The sequence below is a fragment of the Hemicordylus capensis genome, chromosome 12 (genome assembly GCF_027244095.1).
Source record: "Hemicordylus capensis ecotype Gifberg chromosome 12, rHemCap1.1.pri, whole genome shotgun sequence".
Taxonomy (NCBI): Eukaryota; Metazoa; Chordata; class Lepidosauria; order Squamata; family Cordylidae; genus Hemicordylus; species Hemicordylus capensis.
Window position 1 is genome coordinate 2901405 of NC_069668.1, and position 27210 is coordinate 2928614.

The 27210-nt window shown below is 50.0% G+C and overlaps 2 protein-coding genes across 5 annotated transcripts in view; both read right to left on the reverse strand.

Annotated features, from left to right (window-relative positions):
• RNF43 (ring finger protein 43) overlaps nucleotides 1-1534 on the reverse strand; it is a 44291-nt gene extending 42757 nt beyond the window's left edge. Inside the window, exon 1 of the mRNA XM_053274569.1 lies at nucleotides 103-1534. Within this exon, the coding sequence (XP_053130544.1) occupies nucleotides 103-315 (213 nt within the window). The 5' untranslated portion in view covers nucleotides 316-1534. The remainder of the gene's footprint in view (nucleotides 1-102) is intronic.
• A 4488-nt stretch (nucleotides 1535-6022) lies between these two features.
• HSF5 (heat shock transcription factor 5) lies at nucleotides 6023-26664 on the reverse strand. 4 transcript variants are annotated; one of them, XM_053275580.1, is made up of 6 exons: nucleotides 25456-26662; nucleotides 20073-20444; nucleotides 16104-16201; nucleotides 12830-13354; nucleotides 11038-11118; nucleotides 6023-7872 (listed from the first exon to the last, which is right to left on the reverse strand). In XM_053275580.1, exons 1-6 carry the CDS (start codon nucleotides 26267-26269, stop codon nucleotides 7702-7704), a joined length of 2061 nt encoding a protein of 686 aa, XP_053131555.1. In that variant the 5' UTR covers nucleotides 26270-26662; the 3' UTR covers nucleotides 6023-7701. The 4 variants fall into 4 exon arrangements, with proteins under 4 accessions (XP_053131555.1, XP_053131554.1, XP_053131558.1 ...); XM_053275579.1 differs by having other exon boundaries at nucleotides 10941-11118; nucleotides 25456-26661; XM_053275582.1 differs by having other exon boundaries at nucleotides 7731-8196; nucleotides 10941-11118; nucleotides 25456-26657.
• Between the last annotated feature and the right edge of the window lie 546 nt (nucleotides 26665-27210).

The following is a 27210-nucleotide window of genomic DNA, read 5'->3' on the forward strand; positions in this document are numbered from 1 at the left end:
TAACTGCGGAATGACCTCTTGTAACTTTAGGGACCCTGAAGGAGAGGCCACGGCTACCAGGGGTGGAGCGGAGAGGACAGGACAGGCAGAAGGCCCTCTTACCTGCAGCAGCTTGCCTTCCGCCGGGGTGACCTCTGCGACACTGGCGAAGACCCCTTCCAGCATGAGGGGCTCCATCTTCAGGGGGATCACCTGGATGATTGCCTTCTGGGCTGAGGCCCGCTCCGCTGCCACCAGGGCCAGCCCCACCTGCAGCGCCGCCATGCACAGCCAAGGCCAGAGGACCACCAGCTGTAACTGGGGGGCCCTTCTCATGCTCCCAGCTGCAGCCGTGCACGCCGGCCACACATACTGCTCAGGAATGCATCCTGGCTCCACCGGCAGGTCCCAACAGCAGGCCAAATGGTTGAGGATTAGGCACCTTCCTCGGCACAGCCGTCAGTGGGGCAGGGGAGAAGCAAGGCAAGTCCCCCGTTCCCTCTCGGTTCTCCTCGCTCTTAGGGTTTCTCCGTGCTACGTGTGCCAAGGCCTCGAGCGCCGCTGGATTACAAGCACCCCAGATCAGGTCCTCCTCCGTCTCCACCGCCAGACAAATTCAGCCATCGTAAGCAGTATGAAAGGGGCACGAGCCGAGAACGGTACGAGGAGCTCTCGAGTCCTTCTGGGAAGAGCATCAAAGCTGCTCCAAAGGAGACAGTTCCCCATGGAAGACAATCTCGGCTTCCTCCCAAATCCTCCTCAACTCCTATATATCCTAGGATGGTCAATGGGGTCAATCACTTCGGATCAGATGGCCTTAGCAGCCCTTCTTGCCTTCTGATCCTTTCTCACATATCCCATTCCCCCAAGAACAAGCCTATCTGAAACAACAGTGCAAACTATTTTCATTAATACCATTCACCCAAGGCAGTGGTGACTGTGGACTCGCATTTCGGAATGGCATACCAGTTGTTTAAAATGTCAAATTTGGTAATTGACTTTCCTCTTAAAATTATCTTTGCCAAACTCCAGCACCCACAACTCACTCACCTGGTTGCGGATATCAAAATAAACCTCTTAGTTGGGAATTTCCCACGGGGTTGTCATTTTTAAAGCACTCGGCAGCTTCCAAAATTTATCCAAGGTGCAAGGCGTTTTGCAAATATGTTTCGAATTTCGGAAGTTAAAAAGGCCCCAAACAGGAAAAACCGCCACCGAGAGACACCTGTGTGTTTTCTTCCATTCCTGTGCACGCTCCGGAATTAATACATCCGCTTTTAGAGGGGTGTTGTTGAAAACATGCGCACAGGCATCCTAAACGTTCAAAAGAAATACATCCGGCTGAAAGATCTTCCCAAGTGTGGAAAAACCGCCGACGCTTTTCACCGGCTGGGTTGGTTCCATCAAAGAGAGCAAGAAAAATCGCAATTTTACAGTGGCCTGCCAAACTTCTATGTCGGCGGGCGGAGTAACAGCTGGAAATTTTGCTACAAATCCCAAACAAAAAAAAAACCAAAAGGAAATCAGGACTGAATCCAAATGTGTGCTGAAGCTTACCTGCAGATTTGGAGGGAGGGCGAAGGGAGAGAGGGGACTCACAGAAACACTCTATACAGTAAATGTGAAATCCGCTGTCTGGATTGGAAGGGGAAAAATTGACTCCAGGCCGAAGGCTTGTGGGCCAGAAGCGCCTGCAACCGATTTCCCCAAAGCCACCTAAAAAGACGCCAGCGAGGAATCCAGGAGCAGTGCGGAGAAGCCCGTGTGAGCTTGCAGCAGGCTCCCAGGTACAAGGAGCCAGATTGCAGCCGTGGGTGGGAAGCCGTTGTCTGGAACAGCAGAGACCCAGCGAGGCACTGCTTGACCGAGGAGTCTCCGAGGGAGCAGTGCAGCGGAGTGGGCTGGAAAAGGTCTGCAGAGGTGGAGGAGGAACTTGTTCAGGATCAGCCAAAAAGAGCGAAAGAAAAGCTCCTTGTGGTTAGCAGCTTCTGCTCTCTGCCTCCCTCCCTTGGGACAGCAAGCCCTCTCTACCTGCTGACATCAAAACCGGAGGGTGGAGCTGCCACTGCCATGAACCCCACCTCCTGGATCAGGTTCCCAGAGCTCTGGGACTCCCTCTCCTGATCCACGGCTAAACTGCATTCAAGCTCGGTCTGAACGCTCCCCACCCAAGCCGGGGACACATTGCTGCGTCTTTGGGACACAGAGCCACAGACGGGCCTTCCATGAGTTCAGACCCAATGCAAGGGGTTAGGGACACTACTTGCAAGCTGGGATCATTCCCCCCACAAGTGATCCTGTGGCACTGGGCCAGGATCGAAAAGGAACTCCTCGGGAGGAGGCTGGGTTATGTCTCCGGCCCTGGGAAGGGGAAGCCGGTGCGTGTGTCTGCGGCGGGCACTGTTGCTACGGCTCCTGCTAATTTAGATGCAGCTGGTTCTCTTGGGTAGATTTCAGGTCAGGCTGACGTCAGGGACTTGGAATCCGGTGATTATGCTGCCCAAGCATCACTAGGAGGTGTGAGTAATCGTGCAGGGCAAGCTGGCAACTTCAAACAAAGGTGGCAAGTCCTCGCCGGTGGCAAGTCGGCACCGGGGGCAGCATGCAGATTATAGGGCAGGAGCCAGGCCCACAGATTTCGGCCGTGGGTCCCTTCTCAGGGGGTGAATGTGGTTTTCGGCAATGGTTTTTCACCCCCTGGAGATGAAAAAGAGGTGATCACATTGCTGCCCAGACAGCTTTCTCGTGGTTCTCATTTCTTCTTCATTCCTCCCCCAAACAAGGCCAGCCCTAGGATTTTGGACGCCCTAGATGAAATTTGGCTTTGGCTCCCAGGGGGCCAGAGCACCTTCCTTATGAGGCAAGGCTGCAATCCCGGGGGCTTTTTAGTTTAGAAAAAAGACAACTGCGGGGAGACATGACAGAGGTCTATAAAATCATGAATGGTGTGGAGAAAGTGGAGAGAGAGAAATTATTCTCCCTCTCCCATAACACTAGAACCAGGGGTCATCCCATGAAACTGATTGCCAGGAAATCTAGGACCAGCAAATGGAAGTACCTTTTACCACAACGCATAAGACACTTGTGGAATTCTCTGCCACAAGATGTGGTGACAGCCAACAACCTGGATGGCTTCAAGAGGGGCCTGGATAACTTCATGGAGGAGAGGTCTATCGATGGCTACTAGTCAGAGGGCTACAGGCTACCTCCAGCCTCAGAGGCAGGATGCCTCTGAGTACCAGTTGTTGGGATGTAACAGCAGGAGGGAGGGCATACCCCCAGAGGCGTATCTAGGGAAAATAGCGCCTAGGGCAAACACTGAAATTGCGCCCCCTGTCCAAGCATCTGACACCCATCTTTCAGATAAATTTACCATAATAATATCAGCTGAAAAATACAAGTCAAGCTCGTTAATCTTTTAATATTTCAAAAATTATTTAGCAGTGGATGTAGCCAGACCAAAAAATGCTGGAAAACTACAAATTTCAGTATGCTGGGGCTAATGAAATACCCAAATACTATGCGGAGATGTACTTGGAAAACTAAACAGAAGTGCCTGTCCAATTCTCTACTATGAATTGTAGCATCACCATTACATAAGTTTTAAAAATCAATGGAGAATTTGACTTTTCCCAGATACTCTGAAAATAATTAAAGTATATGCAGAGTAAACTGTGTCACTGCTTGGAATATATTCTAGTCTTTCAGAAAGACAGTTAAAATGAGAGAAAGAGAGCAAGAAACTCCCTGTGGGCCTTAATATTAAGGGTTTCACACTGATGCAAAGACAAACTCACCATTAATAGCCATATTAGCAAGACATCACATTTAACTCACTTATCACAAGAAGCAAAGTAAGAGCAAATGAATACAATCCTAGCTCTTAAGCGTCAGCTCAGTATTCACAAGCCCTGATTCTCTGTACATAGTGCCAATCTGAATATGTGTACAGTGTCTTATATTATATTATTATTATTATTATTATTATTATTATTATTATTATTATTACCTGTAGCCCCTTTGGGGGGCTTCCTAAAGGCTGGGTTTTTTTTTTTTGCAAAGATTCCCCCTCACCCCGCTGGCCTCTAGGGCCTCGCAGGGACCATTTGAGCATGTGCAGTGGCCGTTTTTAAAAATAATCTTTTTTTTTAAAGGCCACTGAAAACAAAATGGCCACCGCACATGCTCAAATGGCCTTTGCAAAGCCTGGCATGACCTAGAGCCTCACAGAGGCCATTTGAGCATGCACAGTGACCATTTTGTTTTTGGCAGCCATTTTTTTTTTAAAAAAATTAATTTTACAAAATGACGCCCCCCTTCAAGTGGCGCCCGGGGCATGTGCCCTGCCTGCCCTACCCCCAGATACACCCCTGCATACCCCCAATTTCTGTCTGTGGGCTTCCAGTGGCATCTGGTGGGCCACTTTGCGAAACAGGATGCTGGACTAGATGGGCTGCCTTGAGCCTGATCCAGCAGGGCTGTTCTTATGCCCCACCCACCCCCAGTTGGGAAGTGCATAGTCCTGGCTTTAACTTGAGCCATGCGAGCTGCTCATTTGCCAGGTCAAATGGCCAGCCCGCGCGGGTGACAAATGACTAGCCCGTGCTGGCTTGAAGATCCAGCAGGAGAGAGTTCCCATTTTTATGGGGGGACGGGACTCTAACACAGGGATGCTCAACTTCAGCCCCCCTGCAGGTGTTGGCCTACAGCTCCCATAATCCCTGGCTATCAGTCACTGTGGCTGGGGATTATGGGAGTTGTAGTCCAAAAACAGCTGGGGGGGGGAGGTTGAGTAGGCTTGCTTTCAGAGATGAAAGAAATCCAGTCGGAGACCATGTCATTTTGGAAATGAATGCCGAGGCAGGCAATTTATCTTCCAGGGAGAAGATCTTTTCGGGTGCAGAACATGCAGGCCCTTTGGGGAACAGGATGCAGGAGTATATCTGCCATTCTTCAGTACTTCAGGGGTGCAATACAATACAAGAGGAAGATAGAGAATAACTGGCAGTAACATATTCTGGCAGTTTTCATGAACCCCCAAAGAACAGGCACCCTAGACAACCACCGAGGTCTGCCTAGTGGACGGGCCGGTCCCTGGTCTTGCGTGCCCCCGCTGTGCCCTGCTCCCACTGTCAAAAGATGCATCTGTTTCAAGCCGCTTTTGATCTCCCCGAATCCTTCTCCCCACCGCGTCCTTTCTGGGGAATTCACTATTGGAGAACGGCTTCCCTGAAAATCCTTTGAGTTGTCACTTTTTCGCGACGGCATTGCCTGGTTTCCACGGATGGGTTTTTAACGGAATATCGCCCGCTGCCTTGAGCGGGTTGAAAAGGCGGAATGCCACCATTTGCATTAATACATAATCCACTTAAAAGAGGAGAGCTGGTCTCGTGGGAACCAGTGTGAATTGCTCCTTTTGTAACACAGGGTCTGCCTTGGTTTGTCTTTGGATGGGTGACCATGTGTGAGCACTTTAAGATGTTCCCCTTAGGGATCAGGGTAGACCATCTCCCTAGCACTCCCTGGCACCATCTTCAGGCAGGAGAGACCCCTGCCCAAAACCTTGGAGAACAACTTCTGCCAGGGCAGACAATCCTGAGCTAGATGGACAAAGCGTCTAACTCAGTATCAGGCAGCTTCTTTATACTAACCAAACTGAGCAAAGAGCAATCACTTTTGAAAGTGGTGATTCTCTCACATATAGCAGGGGGAGAGCAACTGGCCCTATCCATCCCCAGCACAGCATCCCTCCAGTGGCTGTTGCTGGCATCTGCCTTATGTTTCTTTTTCTATTGTGAGCCCTTTGGGGACAGGGGACCATTTTAGCTAGGTATTATTTACTTTTCTATATAAACCACTTGGAGAAATTTGGTTGAAGAGCAGTATATCAAAATCCACCTTTGCTGTCGTAGTAGCTTCTTGTGTTCCTAGATTTGCTGGCTCTGGGAACCCTCTTGTCAGCCAGTTTAATTCACTACTCCGTTTCAACCAAACTCCTTACTTGAGCCTTCCGTTAACAAACTACCAAACAGGGTCACATGGCTTGATTGGCGCAGTCACTTTATTGTTTATTGACTACATCCTTTTGGGTTAAAATGATAGAAACACTGAGAAGGTTGTTCCTGAGAGTTCCCGAGAGTTGTACTGGTTGAATGCAATACTGTACAGATTTCTCTAGCTAGTGTGAAAGTCCTTCCTTGGTTGCTATCCCAGTATCTTTTTTTTTTTTTAAACTATCTTCCTTTTACTATCTAACTTTACTATCCTTGCTGAAAGCACACAATTCTGCCGAGAAACATGGCAGGAGATCCAGCTCCCTGGCTTACTTTCCCCAGATTAGTTTCTAAACAGGTGGAAAGGTGATACGTGTGGCCATTTCCTGATTCAAAAACACAGGGCCATGCTAAAGTTCTTGACTGATCCTTCAAAAAATAAAAAAGGAGGGGGGAAAGACGACAGTCAGAGATTTTGGGAGATTCCTATGAAGGCATGGCAAAGAATAGGCTTCATTTCCATTTCAGTTAATATGAACCAGTATCAGTCGGGGGTCAAAGGCACTCATGATGTGAAATTTCTGGGTGGGCCAACAGGCTCTCATGCGACTGATTGAGGGTCATCCCAAAATATTCAGAGTAATGAATATTGGGTCATCGATATACTGGCAAGTCTGAAGGAAATGATGCAGTATTCGTGTCCTGAGATCTCCACCTGACATGAGGCTCTGGAAGGCTTCCTACATCTGACGTTGGTTCATCCTACCATTCATAGCTCGACTCAAAGATAAGGGGCTCATTCTCACAATCAGGGTCAGAGGAGCGCCCAGCAAAGGTAGGTGAGTCATCTGCACTTCTGACTGGTGGCTGTGTGTTTGCAAAGATCAAGGGGGGAGGAGGGAAGAGTGACTGTCTGAGAGCTGGAATCTAGGTAGGATGGCTTTTCATCCACCCGCGAGAAAATGCTGGGGAGAATGTGGGCTTACCATGTCTAACTCCGACACGACCACCCTCCCCCTCCATCATCTTTGCAAACGTACAACTGCCGATCTAGGGGCTAGGCACTCCTCCGGCAAGGTTTAGGGTTGTGAAAACAGCCATCATGAATTTAGCAAAGCTGTAAGCTGGAGACGGACGAGTGGGAAAACAGATCTGTCTGTCCTCTCTGCTTTTTCGGACTGTATCTTTGTATGTATTTTTCACAGTTGAAGAAAACGGACTCTTTGTAGAGTATTTTCTCCATGCTCTATCGTTCACTTATAGTCTAGTGCCATGTGTGTATAAAACACACGTGTGTGCATGCGCATGCACACACGCACACGCACACACAACACAACATAAATAAATCTGCACACAAACACAATGCCTCCTTAAAATCTACTGACAATAAATAAATTTTCAGATGAACAAGTTAAAATAGCTTGTGGAGACATATTAAAGCTAAGCTAGACAGTAAAAACAACAGGTGCCTTAACAACTGGTTAGAAAGTGCCTCTAGAAAGAGGAAATGCTTAAAAACACAAGAATGCTCTATTAACAAAATAATAATAATAATAATAATAATAATAATAATCCAGCAGCTATTCTTATACATGGGTCAGTATTTGTCACTGAGATAGATGCAAGAAGAAGAAAAATGGATCTCATCTCTTCCAAGGTCTTTCCTAGAATTAATGGCCCATTTAGGTCTTGTGATCTCTTGCTGTGGGTTTTAACATGTTAAGTCTTATTACACATGGTCCCCAAATGTATCCTGAACCATCCTGCTAGGGCATCGCTTGCTGGTGCTAACAACACGGTGCAGACGTTCCTGGCCAAAGCGAGAAACAGCCTGCATTTGGGAAGGCTTCTGGAAGGTTTTGTGCGTTCTTGTTCCGTGAGAAGAGACCACGTTCTCCACCTTGAAAGAATTCAAGCAAAGAAATGCGGGCATCACGCGAGACTGACCAGTAAAATAATAAATAAACCTACTAAGAGAGGTACAGTAAAATAACAATGGCAGGACTATTCATCTGTGAAACAAAAATAAACAGCGAAAAAGAGTATGTGGTTAAGAACAACTAAAACGTCCCTCCAAGTCCTCCAGGAGTGAGAGGCATTGCTCTTCCCAGCTGGCTGCTCCTCAGAATTTGCACATACTTTCCACCAAGTTCTCACTCCCTTAATTCTTCTTCCTTTGGAAAATGTTCTTGATTGCAAGCCACATCCACTAGCAGATGTAGATCTAGGAAGAACAGAAAGGCAATTCAGTATTTGCCTTGTTCTCAGGGGCCTCGAAGATGGAGGCGGGTGGGAAGGGGTGCTTAACCCTTTCCCTGCCAGCCACTTCCCCCCTGTGCTTTACTCTTGAGGGAGGGCAGTGTTTCAGATCCATGTCTGCAAGTTCAGTGTGGGTTTAGGACACGCAGCTGCAGAGGGGGGGGGGCGGGTTTCAGGGAGAGGTTAAGCATGTTCTCCCATCACATCTCTAATCTGGGGTAAATGGCCCCTGATAGGGAGCACTCGGCAAAGAACAAGACGTCATGAAACAACAATGTGATGCGTTCTTTTTCTCCATAAGCCAGTTCCACAAATGTTGGCCATGAGTACCATCTCAAGGGATGACTTCTTAGTGATATTTGGCAACATCGACACCCCTAGGCATGGAAAAGAGGCCATTGCATGGTTGCACTGACAGCTGTCTCTGTGTCCCCACCCACTTCTTTATCCCTGTCCCAAAACGGCTTGGGTAACATTGGACTCCATTTTGTCCAGAGGAAAGGGTCCGGGTCTGGGTAACACTGAACAAAAGGTGGTCCTCTCTCCATGGAGTCATCCTTCTTTGGAAGACATTCCTGTTCATTGTCATTCCCATTCATCTGACACCATCAATAACATTTCGTAGCAGTTTCTGCGTTTTCTAGAAATGTTTACAAGATTTTAAAATACCAGAGGTATGGAACCTGCAAAATATGTCAGTAATGGAATCAGAATTCGAGACGTCATTTCGGATTCCGTTTCGGACGGCTGTCACACATTTCCGACGCTGAGCCGCTTCTCACGAGCAGTGAGAAGGGCTTGAGGATGGGCCGTGGGGAAGGCTGGTTAAATGTACCTTCCCCGCAGATGAGCAGTTCTTCCTGCTTGGGCGGACAGATTGCAGATTGTGGGATGCATTGGCACTGATATCAGGCGGTATAAAAATAAGATACATAAATAAAAAATAAATAATAATGGGAAAGTGGGGTACCTGCCTGATTCTGTTACCCTTGGAATTGCCCCTTAGTTAAGGGTTTCGCTTCGACCCACATGAACTATGGTTCATTTCTATTTGTAACCTGCTTCAGACGTTCATTTCAAATTTTGGTGGGGGACAGTATTGACTTGGTGCCTGCGTTGGAGCAAATACCTCAACTGATCTAAGGAATCAAGTTTGGGGGCCTTCTAGGTGAGGAGTCACGCTCTCCCTGAAAGACAAAGTCCGCAGCCTGGGGGTGCTTCTGGACCCAACACTGTCCTTGGAGGCGCAGGTGGGGGCAGTGGGCAGAAGTGCCTTTTATCAACTATGGCTGGTATGCCAGCTGCGGCCCCACTTGGAAAAGTCGACCTGACCTCAGTCACTCATGCACTGGTAACATCCAGACTGGACTACTGCAATGCGCTCTACGTGGGGCTGCCCTTGAAGACTGTTCGGAAGCTTCAGCTGGTTCAGAATGCTGTCCGCAAGGATGCTTGTGGGTGCGAGTCGCTTCATGAGTATTACACTCATCCTGCATCAGCTTCATTGGCTACAGGACTGCTTCTGAGCTAGATTCAAGGTGCTGGTCTTGACCGCAGCTTCGGGCTGGGGTACCTGTCGGACGCCCATATGAACTTGCCAGGGCCCTCCGTTCATCATCTCAGGCCTGGCTCATGACCCCGCCACTAACAGAGATCCGATTGGCGGGGACTAGAGAGAGGGCCTTTTCGGTTGTGGCCCCTTGGTTTTGGAACACCCTCCCTGAAGAGCTTCGCCATGCTCCCTCCCTAGGGATGTGCATCCCTCTGAACCGGTCCGGATGGGCATCGGGGGGTGTAGCTTTAAGGGCAGGGGGGTAGTACTTACCCCCCCCGCCGCACTTCCCCCTATGGTGCTGTAGTTTTCGTAAAAGTTTCTGGGGCGGCAGCGTTCCTCCCTGCTGCCCCTGGCCCCATCGTTAGCCTTCCATAGTTTAAATACAGCACACGCATGCGCCCGTTCTGGCGCGTGTGCGCACTTGCCGCCGCCGCGCGCACTCTCTGTACACGTCACATGTCGACGTATGACGTGTACGGAGTGCGCACACGGCGGCGGCGAGTGCGCACACGCGCCAGAACAGGCGCATGTGTGTGCCATATTTGAGCTATGGAAGGCTAACGACAGGGCCAGGGGCGGCAGGGAGGAACGCTGCCGCCCCAGAAACTGTTATGAAAACTACAGCACCGGAGGGGGAAGAGCGGCGGGGGGGGGGGTAAGTACTACCCCCCTGCCCTTAAAGCTACAAACCCCTCCCCTGTGCCGAGCCGCCAGACCGGCTCGGAACCGGACCAGTCCGGAGGCCTCCAGCATGGCCTCCGAACCGGTCCGGGCACACTCCTATCCCTCCCTCAGTGTCTTTTAAAAACATCTTAAAACACACCTTTTTAAGGAGGCTTTTTAATATCATTATTTTGTTATATCTGGTAGGTTCTTTAGCTTCTTTTGCTTTTTATAATTTTCCGTTTTAATTTGAATCTAATAATTGTTTTTAATCTTTTTTAAAAAAATAATTTTAATACTTGTGTCTGTGTTATTGCTGTAAGCCACCCCAGGCAGTACTGCACTGGAGGGGCGGGGTATAAATATTTTAAATAAGTAAGTAAGTAAATAAATAAATAAATAAATAAGGAATCAAGACAAGCCACGGGCTACTGGTCTATCCGCGATCAAAACATTAACTGTGGCAGATCTGGGTGAGCCGCCATTCTTACCAGGAGACTTGCCCTTCTGGGAACCGCTCCTTCGTTTGCTGCATTTGCTTTGGATGGATGAAACTGAATCTTTGGCATATTTGCTGAGAGGACCCACCTCCGAAATGAGGAATCCAATCTGCTCCGAAGGCACAACCGTCTCACGTGGGTTTGTCTGACACTTGATGTTGGGATCCTCCTGAAAAAGACACCCAAACGATCGTTAAGCCTTACGGGTGCACAGACTTTTTATTTCACAATGTGGGGCCGGGGGGCTTCGAACTTGGGGCCCCAGATCTTGTTGGAGTTCAGCTCCCATAATCCCCAGCTCATAGGAACATCGGAAGCGGTCATATACTGAGTCAGACCCTTGGTCTAACTAGCTCAGTATTGCCTTCACAGACTGGCAGCGGCTTCTCCAAGCTTGCAGGCAGGAGTCTCAGCCCGATCTTGGAGATGCTGCCAGGGAGGGAACTTGGAACCTTCTGCTCTCCCATCCCCTAAGGGAAATCTCTTACAGTGCTCACACATCAAGTCTCCCTTTCATATGCAACCAGGGCGGACCCTGCTTAGCTAAGGGGACAAGTCATGCTTACTACCACAAGACCAGCTCCAATAGCCAAGTGACATTGCGGCTGGGGATTCTGGGAGTTGAACTCCAACCAGATCTGGGGACCCACGTTTGAGAGCCCTGGATGTATAGGCTTGTTCACACGGTCGTCGTTTGGGTAGCACTAGCATCCTAGCCAAGTCCGGGAGCTGTGTGCACTGCTGTTTTGTGATTGTGCACGAGGGAAGCAGCAAGTTGAGAGTGAGTGGAAGGGATTGTCTGGGAGAGAGAAGCTGTGTAGGACAGCATCTCCTCGCTCCCTGGTAAAGAGTGTGCGTGATTGTGGTGTGGGACCTCTCCGTAACTCTCTCCCAGACAATCCCTTCCTTCCCCCTCTGCACACGATCACAAAATGAGAGGACAGCACTGCGCCCAAACTCATTCCAGTCGTGTGAACTGCTGTCTCGTCTCTCAGCCAAACTCCTAGAGTGATCAAAATATCCAGCCGGGATGCAGTGTGCACGACGAAAGCGTTGTGGCAGAGCAAGTACGATTTAAAACGCAGCGCTCGGTAGGGCTGACAAATATAAATTACATTTGGTGCTCATTTAAATACTGGCTCACCACAAACGCCAATGTGGGCAGGGTCCCCGCTGAAGAAGAGAGTGCAGCTCCACATCACAAATTTGGAACTTAAGAAGCTGCTGTAAACTGAGTCAAACCATTGCTTTGCCAAGCTCAGTATTGTCTACCCAGACTGGCAGTGGCTTCTCCAAGGTTGCAAGCAGGAGTTTCTCCCAGCCCTCTCTTGGAGATGCTACCAGGGAGGGAAGTTGGAACCTTCTGCTCTTCCCAGAGCGGCTCCATCCGCTAAGGCAGGGCAGCCCTCCTGCAGATTTTGGCCTACACCTACACTTCCCATCAATCCTGGCTATTGGCCACTGTGGCTGGGGATTATGGGAGCTGTAGTTCAAAAACAGCTGGCGGGGCCTAAGGGAAATATCTAACAGTGCTCTTACATGTAGCCTCTCATTCAAATGCAAACCAGGAACATAAGAAGTTGGCTGCCATATACTGAGTCAGACCCTTGGTCCATCTAGCTCAGAGGATTGTCTTCCCGGACTGGCAGCGGCTTCTCCAAGGTTGCAGGCTGGAATCTCTCTCAGCTCTCTCTTGGAGATGCTGCCAGGGAGGGAACTTGGAACCTAGAAGCTCTTCCCAGAGCGGCCCCACTATCCCCTGAGGGGAATCTTTTGCAGTGCTCACACTTCTAGTCTCCCATTCATTTGCAACCAGGGCAGACCCTGCTTAGCTAAGGGGGCCATTCCTGCTTGCTGCTCCCAGACCTGCCCCTCCGTACCTGCTGCTGAGTGAACGGAAGCTCCTCCTGCACAAACACCATGGACTCTTGTGGCGATGGCTGGTTCTCTTTCAGCTTTGCCTGCGTTTGCTGCGTGGCCGCGGGCTGCTGCACCATTTGGGCTGCGGTGTTCTCCACAGGCTCGGAGGTGTGGATGGTGTAAATAAACTCCGGGGACTGGGGCAGGGAGCATGCGATGGCTTGATCTGACTCCACCACGAAGGACGTGATATCGGAGCCAACGGGGGTCAGGGGTTCAAGGTGGCTGGTCTGGCCTGAGGAAGGGGCCTCACTGCTCCCTGGGCTCACGAGGAGCTGTGAGCCCCGATTGGGCTGCGAAGTGGGACACTGGCTCTCCACCGGCTCCACCTTGACCATTTCCAGCTTGGGGGAGGCATGCATCTCATCGACGATCTGGAAGACCGCCTCCAAGTTGACTTCGGTCTTCTTGCTTTCGTTGGAGGCACTGCAGGACCAGTTGGAAGGCAAAAATTCAACGGGGTACGAAGACTGCATCGGTGGATTCTGGGGAGGCAAAGGCCAGGAAAGAGATAACCACGGTGAGGACAAAAAACGAGGTTTTGCTCAATTCTCGGAAGGCCTCTGTTTGTTGGAGCACCGTCAAAATAGTCTTGAGTGGGGCCATCTTGACATCTGAAGTATTAGCGCAATCCCAGCAGACATCCATAATATGACACGAGAAGAGCTTTGCTGGATCAGGCCCCAGACCTATCTGTTAACCGCTACCTAACTGATCAAAGAGGCACCTTTTAAAAGTGATGATTCTTTTTATCGAGCAGGGGGAGAGCAGCTGGCCCTATCCATTCTCAGTACAACATCCCTCCAGTGGCTGTTTGCTGGTGTCTGTCTTATGCTTATTTTTTCAGATTGTGAGCCCTTTGGGGACAGGGGACTATTTTTTATTTTATTTTATTTATATATAAACCACTTCTTTATAGAAGAAGAGGACAACCAGCAGCAAGGCGGAGGGACTCAATGACGACAGCTATGAATACACCACTGAGAGACCTTCAAGGCCAAGTTGAAGACAGATTATTCTGGAGAGAATCGATCTCTGTGGTCGCTAAGAGGTGACACCGACTTGATGTCACTTAATCAAGCAATCAATCAAAACCGCATTGGGAACTTTTTGTTGAAAAGCGGTATATAAATATTCGTCGTATCTCTCAACCTTGCTGCCCTGCAACTGCTTGGAACACTGGAAGCTGCCTTCTACCTACTGAGTCAGACCCTTGGTCCATCTAGCTCAGTATTGCCTACACAGTCTGGTAGCGGCTTCTCCAAAGTTACAGGCAGGAGTCTCTCGGAGATGGGACCTTCTGCATCCAAGCAGGCAGATGCTCTTCCACTGAGCTACGGGCCCCATCTAAGGGGAATATCTTACAGTGCTGCCATGTAGTCTCCCCTTGAAATACCAACCAGGACAGACCCCGCTTAGCAAAAGGAACAATTCATGCTTGCTAGCACAAGGTCAGCTCTCCTCCTGCCTCTGAACCTGGAGGTAGCCTATAGCCATTAAGACCTAAGACAATAGGCTTATTAACACAATCATTAACTGGGTAAGAAAGATGTTCCACCCCAATTCAGGAGTTCAAACCATTATGAATGCCTTTTGGGTTTTCGAATGCTGCACAGCAAAAGCGGTCTTTTACTCTTCGATACCATGCACACACAAATTTTCTTGCAGGCCTAAGAAGCCACATCGAAAATACCTAGTTTTTCATTTACAGACAAATGCCTTAAAATAGACACTTGAAGATATTGATCTAGACGCATTTTCAATTTTGTGTGTTCGTTTTTGAGGCATCAACATCATGTGTGAACAACTTTGTAGAGTCCTCTCTGGCAATTTCCCCTAAAGGGCAGGCTATAAATAAATTTAAACACATGGGTTTGGGGTTGTTTTGTTTGTTCAACTATTTGCACTTCCACAGCTCACGCTGCAGCACAGATGTCATTTCGACAGGAATTGCATGGCTTTGTTTTTCAAGAATGTTATCAACGGAGAAATTCTACAGTGTGTGAATTATGTTGTTTTGAAGCTGCATAGATTACAACCTAAAGAGGACTTAAAAACAACCCATTTTGAACAAGAGAACATATTTTAAAAAAAACCTTTGTCAAAAAGAAAATACTTGTGGAATCTGGGGTTTTTTTTGGGGGGGGGTCCCTTCAAACTGCCACTCTGGAAAATACAAATGTTAATTCTTTCACCTATTTTTCAATCCAGCAAGGAAGTAATTTCTAACTATTGGTGTGAAGTTTAAGTGCCTTGCCAGAAAAAAAAGCTTATGTCTCTTGATACATGGGGGTGGAGAGCCGTTCTTGCAGTAGCGAGCATGAATGGCCCCCTTTGCTAAGCAGGGTTCACTTGGGTTTGCATTTGGGTGGGTGATGACATGAGAGTGCTGGAAGACATGCCCCTTAGGGGATTGGGCCATCGCTCAGTAGCAGAGCATCTGTTTTGCATGTGGATGGTCCCAGGTTCAGTCCCTGGCAGCATCTCCAGGTAGGGCTGGGGAAGACCCTGCAGAAATGCTGCCAATCAGTGTCGACACTACTGAGCTAGATGGACCAATGGTGTGACTTTGTATAAGGCAGCTATTTGTGCTAGTGCTCAGCTCCTTCCATGTGCCCAAGAGGGCTTTGCTTTTTCTTTTTCTTCTTCTTCACACTGTGCTTCCTCTACATCGCATATGGAAGCCACTTTCCCCTGCTAACTGAGCAAAGAGGCAATTTTAAAAAGTGGTGATTCTCTTGATTGAGCAGGGGGAGAGCAACTGGCCCTATCCATCCCCAGCACAGCACCCCTCCAGTGGCTGTTGCTGGTGTCTATCTATCTATCTATCTATCTATCTATCTATCTATCTATCTATCTATCTATCTATCTTTCTATACCGCCTGATATGTACATCTCTAGGTGGTGTACAGAATTTAAAATATTTAGAAGTTACAAAGAAACATTTCTCTTTAGATCGTGAGCCCTTTGGGGACAGGGAGCCATTTATTGCTTTTTAAAAATCTCTCTATGTAAACCGCTTTGGGTACTTTTGTTGAAAGCGGTATATAAATATCAGTCATCACCACTTTAGAGATGGAGGGGAATATCAAAAGGAGTTTGTGATGCGATTGGGCAGAAGAAGACTGTGTTGAAAGAAACACAGGCATAAGTCGCACTGAACCTGCCGGAAAGGGCTCCTCAGATTCTGGCCACGGGTTCATCCTACGGCACTCGCGGCAATCCAGGGCTCACCTGAAAATAGCTGCAGTGGGTATAGGTCGAAGCTGTAGGACTAGCGCAACCACTGAGCGGATCCATATGGGTGGGAGGGGAGCAGCACTGTAAGACAGCTGGAAGGAAAAAGAAATAAAGTTACCGGTCTTCCCAGGTTGTGGTGTTTTTTTTTAGAAAGCCCTTTGCTTTTTGTCTATAGCAGGGTTTCTTAACCTTGGGCCCCTAAACGTTGATGGACTACAACTCCCATCATTCCCAGCCACAATGGACATGGCTGGGGATGATGGGCGTTGTAGTCCATCAACATCTGGGGGCCCAAAGTTACGAAACCCTGGTCTATAGCACATATGCAGAGGCGGTCTTAGTCCTGGACTTCCGGGCCCAAATCCAGTATCTCCACCCCCTGGGAGCCCCCAAATCCTCTTTAGTCTGTCCCGGGTGGTATGGTCACTTTGCTGCCAGCCTGAGCTGTGCCAGGTGCGGAGTGTCACCTCTGCTTTAGAGACAAAGGTGGGAGTGGGGAAAGAAATAGGTGGGATGGCAATATGTTAAGTTGTATGTTGAAATGTTCTTGCTACTGAATCTTTGCATAAACATACCAGTTTTATATTCTTAGATCTTGTGAGTTCAGTTGCTATTTGTGCCCTCAAGAACCCGTGTGTTAAAAATACTGCGTGTGACATGGTGTGTGTGTGTGTGTGTGTGTGTGTGTGTGTAGGGCAGGGCTGCTCAACCTCGGCCCTCCTGCAGATGTTGGCCTACAACTCCCATAATCCCTAGCTACTGGCCACTGGGATTCTGGGGGGTTGTCGTCCACAACGTCTCTGGGAATCCCTGCGAGAGGGCACACAGACCCTGACCCTTTCTTCAGTTTAAAAAAAACAGAAACTACTAGCAAATTTGATTGATGTTGTCAGAGGAACGGAAATGAAAACTGGCAGGAAATGTCCTCCAAAGATAACTCCACGGAGAGAGGATACTAACTGGGCACAGAGGCACCTTTTTAACATGGTGATTCTCTTCATTTAGCAAGGGGAGAGCAACTGTCCATATCCATCCCCAGCACAGCATCCCTCCAGTGACTGTTGCTGGTGTCTATCTTATGTTTCTTTTAGATTGTGAGCCCTTATCTTATTTATTTATTACTTCTCTGTGTAAACCGCCCTGAGCCATTTTTGGAAGGGCGGTACAGAAATTGAATAAAAAATAATAATAAATAATATTTTCCCTTTTTCTAAGAGCTCCCCTTGTTCTCCCATCAGGGGAGCAGAGCATTTCTGTGCTGCATCCTATCCAGTTATCTTTTGCAGTTCGTCTGTTTGGACATTTGTCCGAAGGGGGGTCCTGTAGAGAGCGTGGGCGAGGAGTCAGAAAGGAACAAGGAGGGAAAGGAGAAGGAGAACATGGAGTTGTTGCTGCATAACTCTTTAGTTAAATCCACATAAGATTCCCTGGTGTGTGTGAGGGAAGCAGCTATCAAACATCCTGTTCAAGAGGGGTCCAAAATAAGCACACCTCAAGAAGGTGATTGCTGCACAGATTTGGGGCTGGCTTTCCTGCATTTGGGATGTTTCTCTGATGATAAAAATGACCTACTATCGGCCAGCCTGAGAAGGGAACTGACCTCAGAAGCTTTTCACACTGGGCTTTTTAAAACTCATATCTCCTCCAGAATGGAGGGGGTGCGTTCACATATCGGCTAGATTTACCCCGAAGTCCCTGCGGGTTATCGGGGAGCAGATCACACACAATTTGGGGTTTTCACTGTGCATTAGAGTGTAACCCAATTTTATTATTATTATTTCTTGTTTACACAGTCAGACAGGTGTTATTGACTGGTTTGTTTTATCCAGACATCGAGTCCTTCCCAAGGACCTGGGATGGCTGAATTTTATTATCAATGTTGTTGCTGTTATTATAGATATTGTCGCAGAATATAGGCTGTTCCCAGTAAAGCTGCTTTTTGTAACTGGCTGATGGTGATTTCTGTGGCCCGGATGGTGTTGAGGTGCTCTTCAAGGTCTTTTGGGACTGCACCCAGGGCGCCAATGACCACTGGGATTATTTTGGTCTTTTTCTGCCACAGCCTTTCAGTTTCAATTTGTAGATCTTTGTATTTGGTGAATTTTTCTATTTCTTTTTCTTCTATTCTGCTATCCCCTGGTATTGCTATGTCGATTATTTTAACTTGTTTTTCTTTCTTCTCAACTACAGTTATATCTGGTGTATTGTGTGGCAGATGTTTGTCTGCTTGTAGTCGGAAGTCCCATAATATTTTTACATCTTCATTTTCTACCACTTTTTCAATTGTATGGTCCCACCAATTCTTGGCCACAGGTAGCTTGTATTTTTTGCAGATGTTGCAGTGTATCATCCCTGCTACCTTGTCATGCCTTTGTTTGTAGTCAGTCTGTGCGATCTTTTTACAACAGCTGATGAGGTGGTCCACGGTTTCATCTGCTTCTTTACAAAGGCAGCACTTGCTGTTTGTGGTTGACTTTTCGACTTTTGCTCTTACTGCATTTGTTCTTAGTGCCTGTTCTTGTGCAGCCAGAATTAAACCCTCTGTTTCTTTCTTTAAGTTGCCATTCTTAAGCCATTGCCAGGTCTTGGTGATGTCTGATTTTCCACTTATATTGTGCAAATATTGACCATGGAGGGGGTTATTTTTCCATTTTTCTGCTCGGTTCTTGACTTGTTCTTTTTTGTAGGCCTGCTTTCTTTCATTGGTGTTGAATAGTTTCGCATTATTGACCATTTGAAGTGCATCTTCTTCACTGTCCTTGATATATTCTTCAAGGCCTCTTTTCTCCTCCTCTACTGTTTGATGGACTTGCAGCATTCCTCTTCCATCATCATCATCATCATCATCATCATCATCATCATCATCATTATTATTACATTTTATACCCTGCTCTTCCTCCAAGGAGCCCAGAGCAGTGTACTACATACTTGAGTTTCTCTTTCACAACCTGTGAAGTAGGTTAGGCTGAAAGAGAAGTGACTGGCCCAGAGTCACCCTGCTAGTTTTTATGGCTGAATGGGGATTTGAACTCGAGTCTCCCCAGTCCTAGTCCGGCACTCTAACCACTACACCACACTGGTTAGAAAAATCCATGTGATAAATAAATAAATAAAATACATAAATAAAAATAAAGGTAGCTGCTTTATACCAAGTCAGACAATTGGTCCAACCATCTCAGGATTGTCGACACTGACTGGCAGCAGCTCCCCAAAGGTTTCAGGCAGGAGTCTCTCCCAGCCCTACCTGGAGATGTTGCCACGGAGTGAAGCTGGGGACCTTCTCGTGCAAGCAGATGCTCTACCACAGAGGTACAGCCCTGACTACTCCCCAACGGGAGTCTCTCATAGCGCTAGCATGTAGTCACCCTTCCAAATGTGAACCAGGGAAGACCCTGCTTAGCAAGGGAAGGCAATTCATGCTTGCTACCGCAAGACCTCCACAATTACTAATTACTCTGAAAGTTGCCAGCCCAACCTTAAACCATTCTCGCCAGTCACCTTAAGTGGCGCAGCAGGAAAATGCTTGAGTAACAAGCAGAAGGTTGCTGGTTCGAATCCCCACTGCTACTATATCAGGCAGCAGCGATCTAGGAAGATGCTGAAAGGCACTGAAACCACAAGGCTCTCTGGGTGCCAGGAGTTGAAATTGACTTGATGTTTACCTCTGGCTGCCGTTTTGTATCTTATGGTTATATTGTACATATTTTTAAACTTTTAAATTGGATGTGTATTTTTATATTCCATTTGAATACTTATTGTGTCGTTCTGATGGTCTTATTCCATTTGAATTCTTACTGTGTAGGTTTTCAGGGTTTTATAGTGTTTTTCAAGATCTTGTAAGCCACCTTGAGATTATTTTCATGAAAGGAGGTATAAAAAACCGAACAAGAAATACATAAATAAAAGCTCACTGCATTTCTGTTTTGTTTGTTAGTTTAAAAAAAACAAAGACCAAGCAGTTACCTGTCGGGTAGTAAGCTTGAGAATACGGTGCCGAAGTGGCATAACTGCTGTATTTCTGGGAGGACGTGGCCATCGTCTGCGGGCCTTGCTGAATGTGCACAGAGGTTGCGCTGGGCTGCAAGGTATAAGTCACCTCCGTCGGGAATCTCTGGAGCATGGGGAATGGGACCCCTTTGTCTGAAAACGTCGGCGTCTCCACCTGCCCAGGGAGCATACCCAAGGAATTTTGCCACGTTCTGGGAGGAAGAGGAGTCCGGTCCGGCCCTTTCAGCGGGAATGCGCTTTGGCCGTGAGGCGAAGATGACAGGTAGGAGTACGGAGATAAACTGTCTCGCCGAAAAGACCGGTGAAACTGTCCTAAAGTCAGCGAAGCTGGGGGGGACGGAAAGAGGGGAGAAAAGATTCACTAGGTCAGTATGCTTCATTGGTTTTTCAAGCCGAGGCCACTTGGAAGGAGAGCTGGTCTCGCGGTGGCAAGCATGAATGGTCTCTTTCTGCTAAGCAGGGTCTGCCCTGGTTTACATTTGGATGGGAGAATGGTGTGAGTGTTGGAAGATCTTCCCTTCGGGGGTGGGGCCACTCTGGGAAGAGCATCTAGGTCCCAAGTTCGGTCCCTGGCAGCATCTCCAAGTTAGGGCTGAGAGAGACTCCTGCCTGCAACCTTGGAGAAGCCGCTGCCAGTCTGGGTAGGCAATACTGAGCTAGACGGAGCAAGGCTCCGACTCAGTAGAAGGCAGCTTCCTATGGCAAAAAAAACCCTTCAAAGTGCGAGCCGCTCCCCACTGTGTGGACCTCCGAGTCCACACAACGCTGTGCTTTCCCCAGTGGCAAACCCTCAGAGAGAATCCGAGCCCTGCGGAGCCTTACAGCGCTCTTGGAAGGTGCGCTGTGCACATGGGGCCCTGAGAAGTGTAGTCCTCCGCTGTGCTTCTGTGAAGGACTATATTCCTTTGTCGAAAATTAGGAACAGATGAAGCTGCCTTATTCCGAGTCAGACCAATACATCTAGCTCATTATTGTCTGCACAGACTGGCAGCGGCTTCTCCAAGGCTGCAGGCAGGAGTCTCTCCCAGCCCTACCTGGAGATGCTGCCAGGGACCGAACTTGGGACCTTCTGCATGCAAAGCAAGATGCTCTTCACGGAGCTATGCCCCATTCCCTAGAAAGCTGCCTTCTATGGAGTAAGACCATTGTTCCATTGAGCTCAGCACTGTTTACCACGCCTGCTCAACTTTGGCCCTCCTGCAGATGTTGGCCTACAACTCCCATGATCCCTGGCTCTTGGCCACTGTGGCTGGGGATTATGGGAGTTGTAGTCCAAAAACATCAGTGTACAGTTTTTGTTTGTTTGTTTTATATATTTTAAAACAGATTTGTTGACATATTTTTAGCTTCACACTTAACTGTCATTGTTATCAACTTTTTTTAAAAAAAATTGTAAACCGCCTTGGGATTGTTTTTCATGAAAGGCAGTATATAACTTTAACAATAAGTAAAAATTAATTAAATAAATAAAAACGGGGGGGGGGGGGCTACGTTGAGCAGGCCTGGTCTGCACTGACTGGCAGCAACTCTCCAAGGTTTTAGGCAGGATGGGGTGCGGTGGTGATTGCATTGGCTGTGGGGGGAGGGAAGGGGAAATCCGCCCTTTTGCACTATAAAAAACTGTGGGGGTGGCCGTGGGGAGGGTGGCGGGGCGAGTAGGGGAAAGTCCCTCCTTTTACCGCTGCCACCCCCATCCCACGACTCTAATTTGCTGCCGTAGGCAAGTGCCTCTTATGCCTATGCCGTAATCTGCCCCTGCTAATAAATGATCGGATGAAAGGGATCGAATACCGCCCTGAGCTATTTGGAAGGGTGAATGAACATTGAATGAATGAACAAATGAATAATAAAACTGTCCCAGGATCTGGGCCTTGCAATGAAGAACCCTGTGCAGGATTACAAAGCGCCAAAAATCCCGATAGCGTCCCACAGTCACAGCTAAGCCAAGCTGCCTGAAGATGATTTAGAGTTTGGGAGGGTGGCTTACTGTAAAAATTGAGCTCAAAATATCACTCCAAAATATCCCTCGCTGTGGGCTGCGCATGGAAAATTACCCCCTTTGAGTCAGCAGACATCTAGCCCTGCTCTTGAATGGCCATAATTGCCAACTCTTCCTGCTTTTTGGCATCCAATCCTGCCCACAGGATCACCACAAAGCTAAGAAAAGGCTAGCCTAGAATGACACACAGCCTGAATTTCCGGTTCAGGACTCAAAAGATGCTATTAGGATGGGGGGTGGAGGGGACCAGGCCAAGCCAGCTCTGTGGCGCGAGCCCCTTTTAAATATTAGTCGGTAAGCCGGGTGGGGTGGGCAGGACCATGCTCGTGGTGATTTTTGGCAAGGGCTGCCCCCCTAGAGAGGGATCCACTCCATTCCTCCAACAAAGTTTGGGAAGAGCATCGAGGTTCCAAGTTCCCTCCCTGGCAGCATCTCCAAGAGAGGGCTGAGAGAGAGACTCCTGCCTTCAACCTTGGAGAAGCTGCTGCCAGTCTGTGGAGACAATCCTGAGCTAGATAAACCAATGGTCTGACTCAGTATATGGCAGCTTCCCATGTTCCTAAGTTTGTTCCATTCCTCCAACAAAGTTGGTCAAATGACCAGAGAGTACTGTTTTATCTCTTTTAAGCCTTTCAAACATTTGCGAACACCATTGTCAGCCTGAGAACAGGCACTGTCAGCTTTCAGGGTGTTTTCACACTTTTCTTGTCGTGACCATCGGGCCAAATGTACAAGGTGGCTCTCAAAGCATTTGAAAGGCTTAAAGACACAAAAAGCACTCTCCGATTTGGCCAACTTTGTTGGAGGATTGGAAATGAAAATGGGCAGGCATGCCCTCCAAAGTCAACTCCATGGAGAGAGAAGAACCATTTGGTCTTTGTTAGCCTAACCCTTTCTTCTGTGCAAAAAAGACTGCAATTTTACCCGATCTTTGGGATGGGAATCAAGGAGGGGCGAGAACACAGAGAAAGCAGTAAGTATAACAATGGGATCACCTCTTCTCCATATCTAAGGGGTATCATTGAGATACCCATATCATTGCCAAAAACCTCTATGAGCATTCATAGGGTTGAACGCTGGCATGTGGAAAATCAGTTGAATGATTCTAACTAATTCATCCCTGGATACGGTTGAATGCTGGCACGAGGAAAACCAGAAATCAGTGGCCGGCACAAGGAAAGAGGAGACCTGGCCCTGTGGTAGCTGTCCCCTTGGCTGAGCAGGGGTTAACTTCAAGGAGCCTTGTGCACGATAGCCAAGTGGGAGCTCAGATGCTCGGCAAAACTACAGTACCCAGCGTTCCTTGAGGCTGCGGCCTCTGTTGGAGATGTACAGGGCGGGTGTCCCTTGTGTTGATTGGAAGGGATAGGCTGAGGGAAGGAGCCCTCACTGTCAGGAAAGCGAGGGGAGGCCAGGCCGCCCCCTCCTGGAGAAAGGGGTAAGAGGAGTGTTTTAGGCTAGTCTTGTAGTAGCAAGCATGGGTTGTCCCCTTTGCTAAGCAGGGTCCACCCTGATTTCTATTTGGATGGGAGACTACATGATAATGCCCAAAGATCACTCCCCTTAGGGGATGGGGCCGTAGCTTGGTGGGTGAGCGTCTGCTTTGCATGCAGAAGGTCCCAGGTTTACTACCTGGCAGCATCTCCAGGTAGGGCTGGGAAAGACCCCTGCCTAAAACCTTGGAGAGCTGCTGCCAGTCAGTGCCGTGACAATCCTGAGCGAGACGGACCCAAAGTAAAAGGCAGCTGCCTATGTTCTTAACGTCCAGTGGATTGCTAGAGAGTGCATGCTTAAGATCACTGAACATGACCCCTTGGCAATGCTTGGATTTCCTTAAAAAATTCTCATGTAAGGAAGCTTTCATGTGGCAAAGGAATGGCACTTGAAAAGCATTCTTTTCCTTTTCAATGCTTATTGATGACTACAATAGAGATAAAGCCACTGAATGGTGCAGTGGGGAAATGACTTCACTAGCAGGCAGAAGGTTGCCAGTTCGAATCCCTACTGGCATGTTTCCCAGATTATTGGAAACACTTCTACCAGGCAGCAGCGATATAGGAAGATGCTGAAAGGCATCATCTCATACTGCACAGTAGGAGGCAATGGTCAACCCCTCCTGTATTCTACCCAAGACAACCACAGGGCTTTTCTGTGGGCGCCAGGAGTCGACACTGACTCGACGGCACACTTTACAGTAGAGACAATTTTGGATTAATTTGGAGGAACAAGATTTTTTTGGGGGTGGGGTGGGGTGTGTGTATATAAAAGCCTATAGGAATACCTGTTTTGAACCTTTATACTTGGAAAGAGATGATGCTGCCATCATGGACCCCCCTTTTAAATCACAGCGAGCAAGCTGTGGGGCAGGGAGTGTGTGTGGAAGGAAATGGTGTTCACGTGTGGTACCGAGGTGCTTTCAACTTTCACCAGAATCAGCCCAGAAGCCACAGAGGGCCATGAGAGGACTTCATCAGCACTTAAACATGTGGCGAGGCTCCAGGCAGGCATTTCAGCACTGAGCAACTGACCCTACATCCCACCCTGGGACTGGAGGGCAAGGTTTCCAGGAAAGAACTTGGCTCTCAGAGCATGCTCCAAGGGCCCACAGTACAGCTCTCGGTGAGGCTAGGGGTGGTCAAGGCCTGGGATAGGAGACCCACGGATGCCACCTTTGGTGATAAGGCCCGAGCTCAGCGAAAGAACATCTGCTTTTCCTGCAGAAGGTCCCAGGTTCAATCCCTGGCATGGCTGAGACAGACTCCTGCCTGAAACTCTGGAGAGCCGCTGCCAGTCAGTGAAGACAATACTGAGCTAGATGGGCCACAGGTCTGACTCGGTAGACAGCAGCTTCATAAGAAGAGCCCTGCTAGATCAGGCCCAAGGAGGCCCATCTAGTCCAGCCTCCTGTTCCGCAGAGTGGCCCACCAGATGCCGCTGGAAGCCTACAGGCAGGAGTTGAGGGCATGCCCTCTCTCCTGCTGTGACACCCCTGCAACTGGGATTTGGAGGAATCGTGCCTCTGAGCCTGGAGGACCTTCTGCATGCAAAGGAGCAGGCAGCTGGATGTCCAAGGTGTCTTCGACCATCCAGTCCTGAACCTGGAGCTTTCTGCACATGCTCCGGCACCGAGCCATAGCCCTCTGCCCTAACTGTGTTTCCCTGCGCTGCAGTTGCTCAGTGCTGTTGCCACTCCGTCCATGCCCAGAGGCACTCTTTCTGCCACCTCCGCTTGGCAACCAAGCTCCACATGTCCCCAGCGCCTCCGTCCAGGCACCGAGCCTTCTTTGGCGGAGAAATGTGTTGGGCGGCCATGGTAGCGGTTCCGCTCTCCTGTCTCACCGGGTTTGCTGTCACTGCTCTTGGCGGAGGTGGCCTGTCCCGGTGGGCCTTGCTGGGGGCTCTGGTGGTGGTGGTGTGGCTGCAGCGAGTGGTGGTGGGCCAGCAGGGCCTCCCCACTGTGCAGTGAGGTGCTGAGCAGGCGCTGGAAGCGGTTGGGCGGCCGGCTGGTGACCTCCAGCCCGGCGGCCAGCTTGGCTTTGTTGGCACTGGTGAGGCGCTTGAGGTGCACCAGCAGGTCGGGCCGGTCGCGGCGGAAGTGCGGGCTGTGGAAGTGATGCAGGGGGCCTCCCGGGGCGGCAGTGGCAGCTGAGGCTGGTGCGGAGCCAGCCCCAGCAGCAGCACCCACGGCGGAGTGGGACGACGAGGAGGCGGGGCCTGCCGGAGCCCCGCCCCCCGCCCCACCCGGAGGCCCCAGCACCACCTTGCGGAAGCCGTAGAGGTTGAGCTGGCGGATGAAGCTGGTGAAGTTGGTGGTCTTGAAGAGCTCCGGCGAGGCCGAGGCGCAGGGGGAGGAGGCCGGCGGGGACGGGGCCGAGCCGGGAGGCAGTGGCGGCGGCTGCAGCAGCGGAGTCCCCCCCGCCGAAGAGGCCCCTCCGCCGCCGCCGCCACCAGGCCCGGCCCCTCCGCCGGCGCCCCCTCCGCCGGCGCCCAGCAGCTCGGCCTCGAAGAGCGGCTGGTCGATGAGCAGGCCCTCGCCGCGGGCGTCCCAGCGGATGGAGCGGAAGCGCGGGCTGTTGACCAGGCGCCACAGCTTGGCCGGGAAGTTGTTGGGGTTGATGGGCGCCGCCGCCGCCGCGAGCAGCGGGTCCTCCATCCCCGGGCGGGGCGCTGAGGGGGAGGGGTGAAGCCCCCGGGAAGGGGGGCTGGCCGGGAAGGAGATTTCCCCCCCCCCGGCCCGAATTCGAGCGCGGGCGGAGGGGCCGCGCTCGGAGGTGGAATGGCGGCCGCCGAGGCCGGCGGCAGGGTTCGAGAGCGAGGAGGGGAGCGGGCCGCCGCCGCCGCAGCAGGAGGCGGCCGCGCTTCTGAGGGGGCTGGCGGGAGGAGAGGCGTCGCGGGAGGAGGGGAGGAGCGGGCCCCACTGGCAGGGGGCTGAGGCTGTGGCGGCCGCCGCCCCTTCGGTTGCCTGCCTGCCTGCCGCGCGAGCGACGCCCCGCCCGCAACGGACGTCGCTCGACCCGCCAGCGGCTGCTTCTCAACGGCCGCCGCCGTCAATCATCGCCAGCGCCCCGCCCCAAGGAGGCGGGGCCACCTGTGGCCCCCTGGGCTCCTCTCCTCTCGCAGCCTCTCCTTTGGGTTGCCTAAGCTTGGCGGGGGGGGGGTGGTGGTCTCCCCAGAGGCTGTGGGCAGCCTCTTCACAGGAACCCCCAGATGGTGGGGGACCCTCAGTCCCTCTTCACGGGGACCCCCAGAGGCTGCTGACTACCACTCCCACAAACAACCCACAAGCCAAAGCCCTGGGAGCTGGGGATAGTAGTCAACCTCTGGGGGATCCCTGTACAGAGAGGAGACTGAGTGTGGGACTGCCACCCCCATCATCCCCCAGCCACAAAGGCCATGGCTGGGGGGTGATGGGAGTTGTAGTCCAGCAGCATCTGGGGACCTCCCTCCCTCCCTCAGCAGGGTTTCCCAGATGTGGTTAACTAGTCCCCAGCCAAAGACCCTTGCAGCCAGGGGTGATGGGGGGTGTAGTCAACAACATCTGGGGATCCCTGTCAGAGGGAACACTGTTGGGGAGTAACACGCCATCCTTGGCCA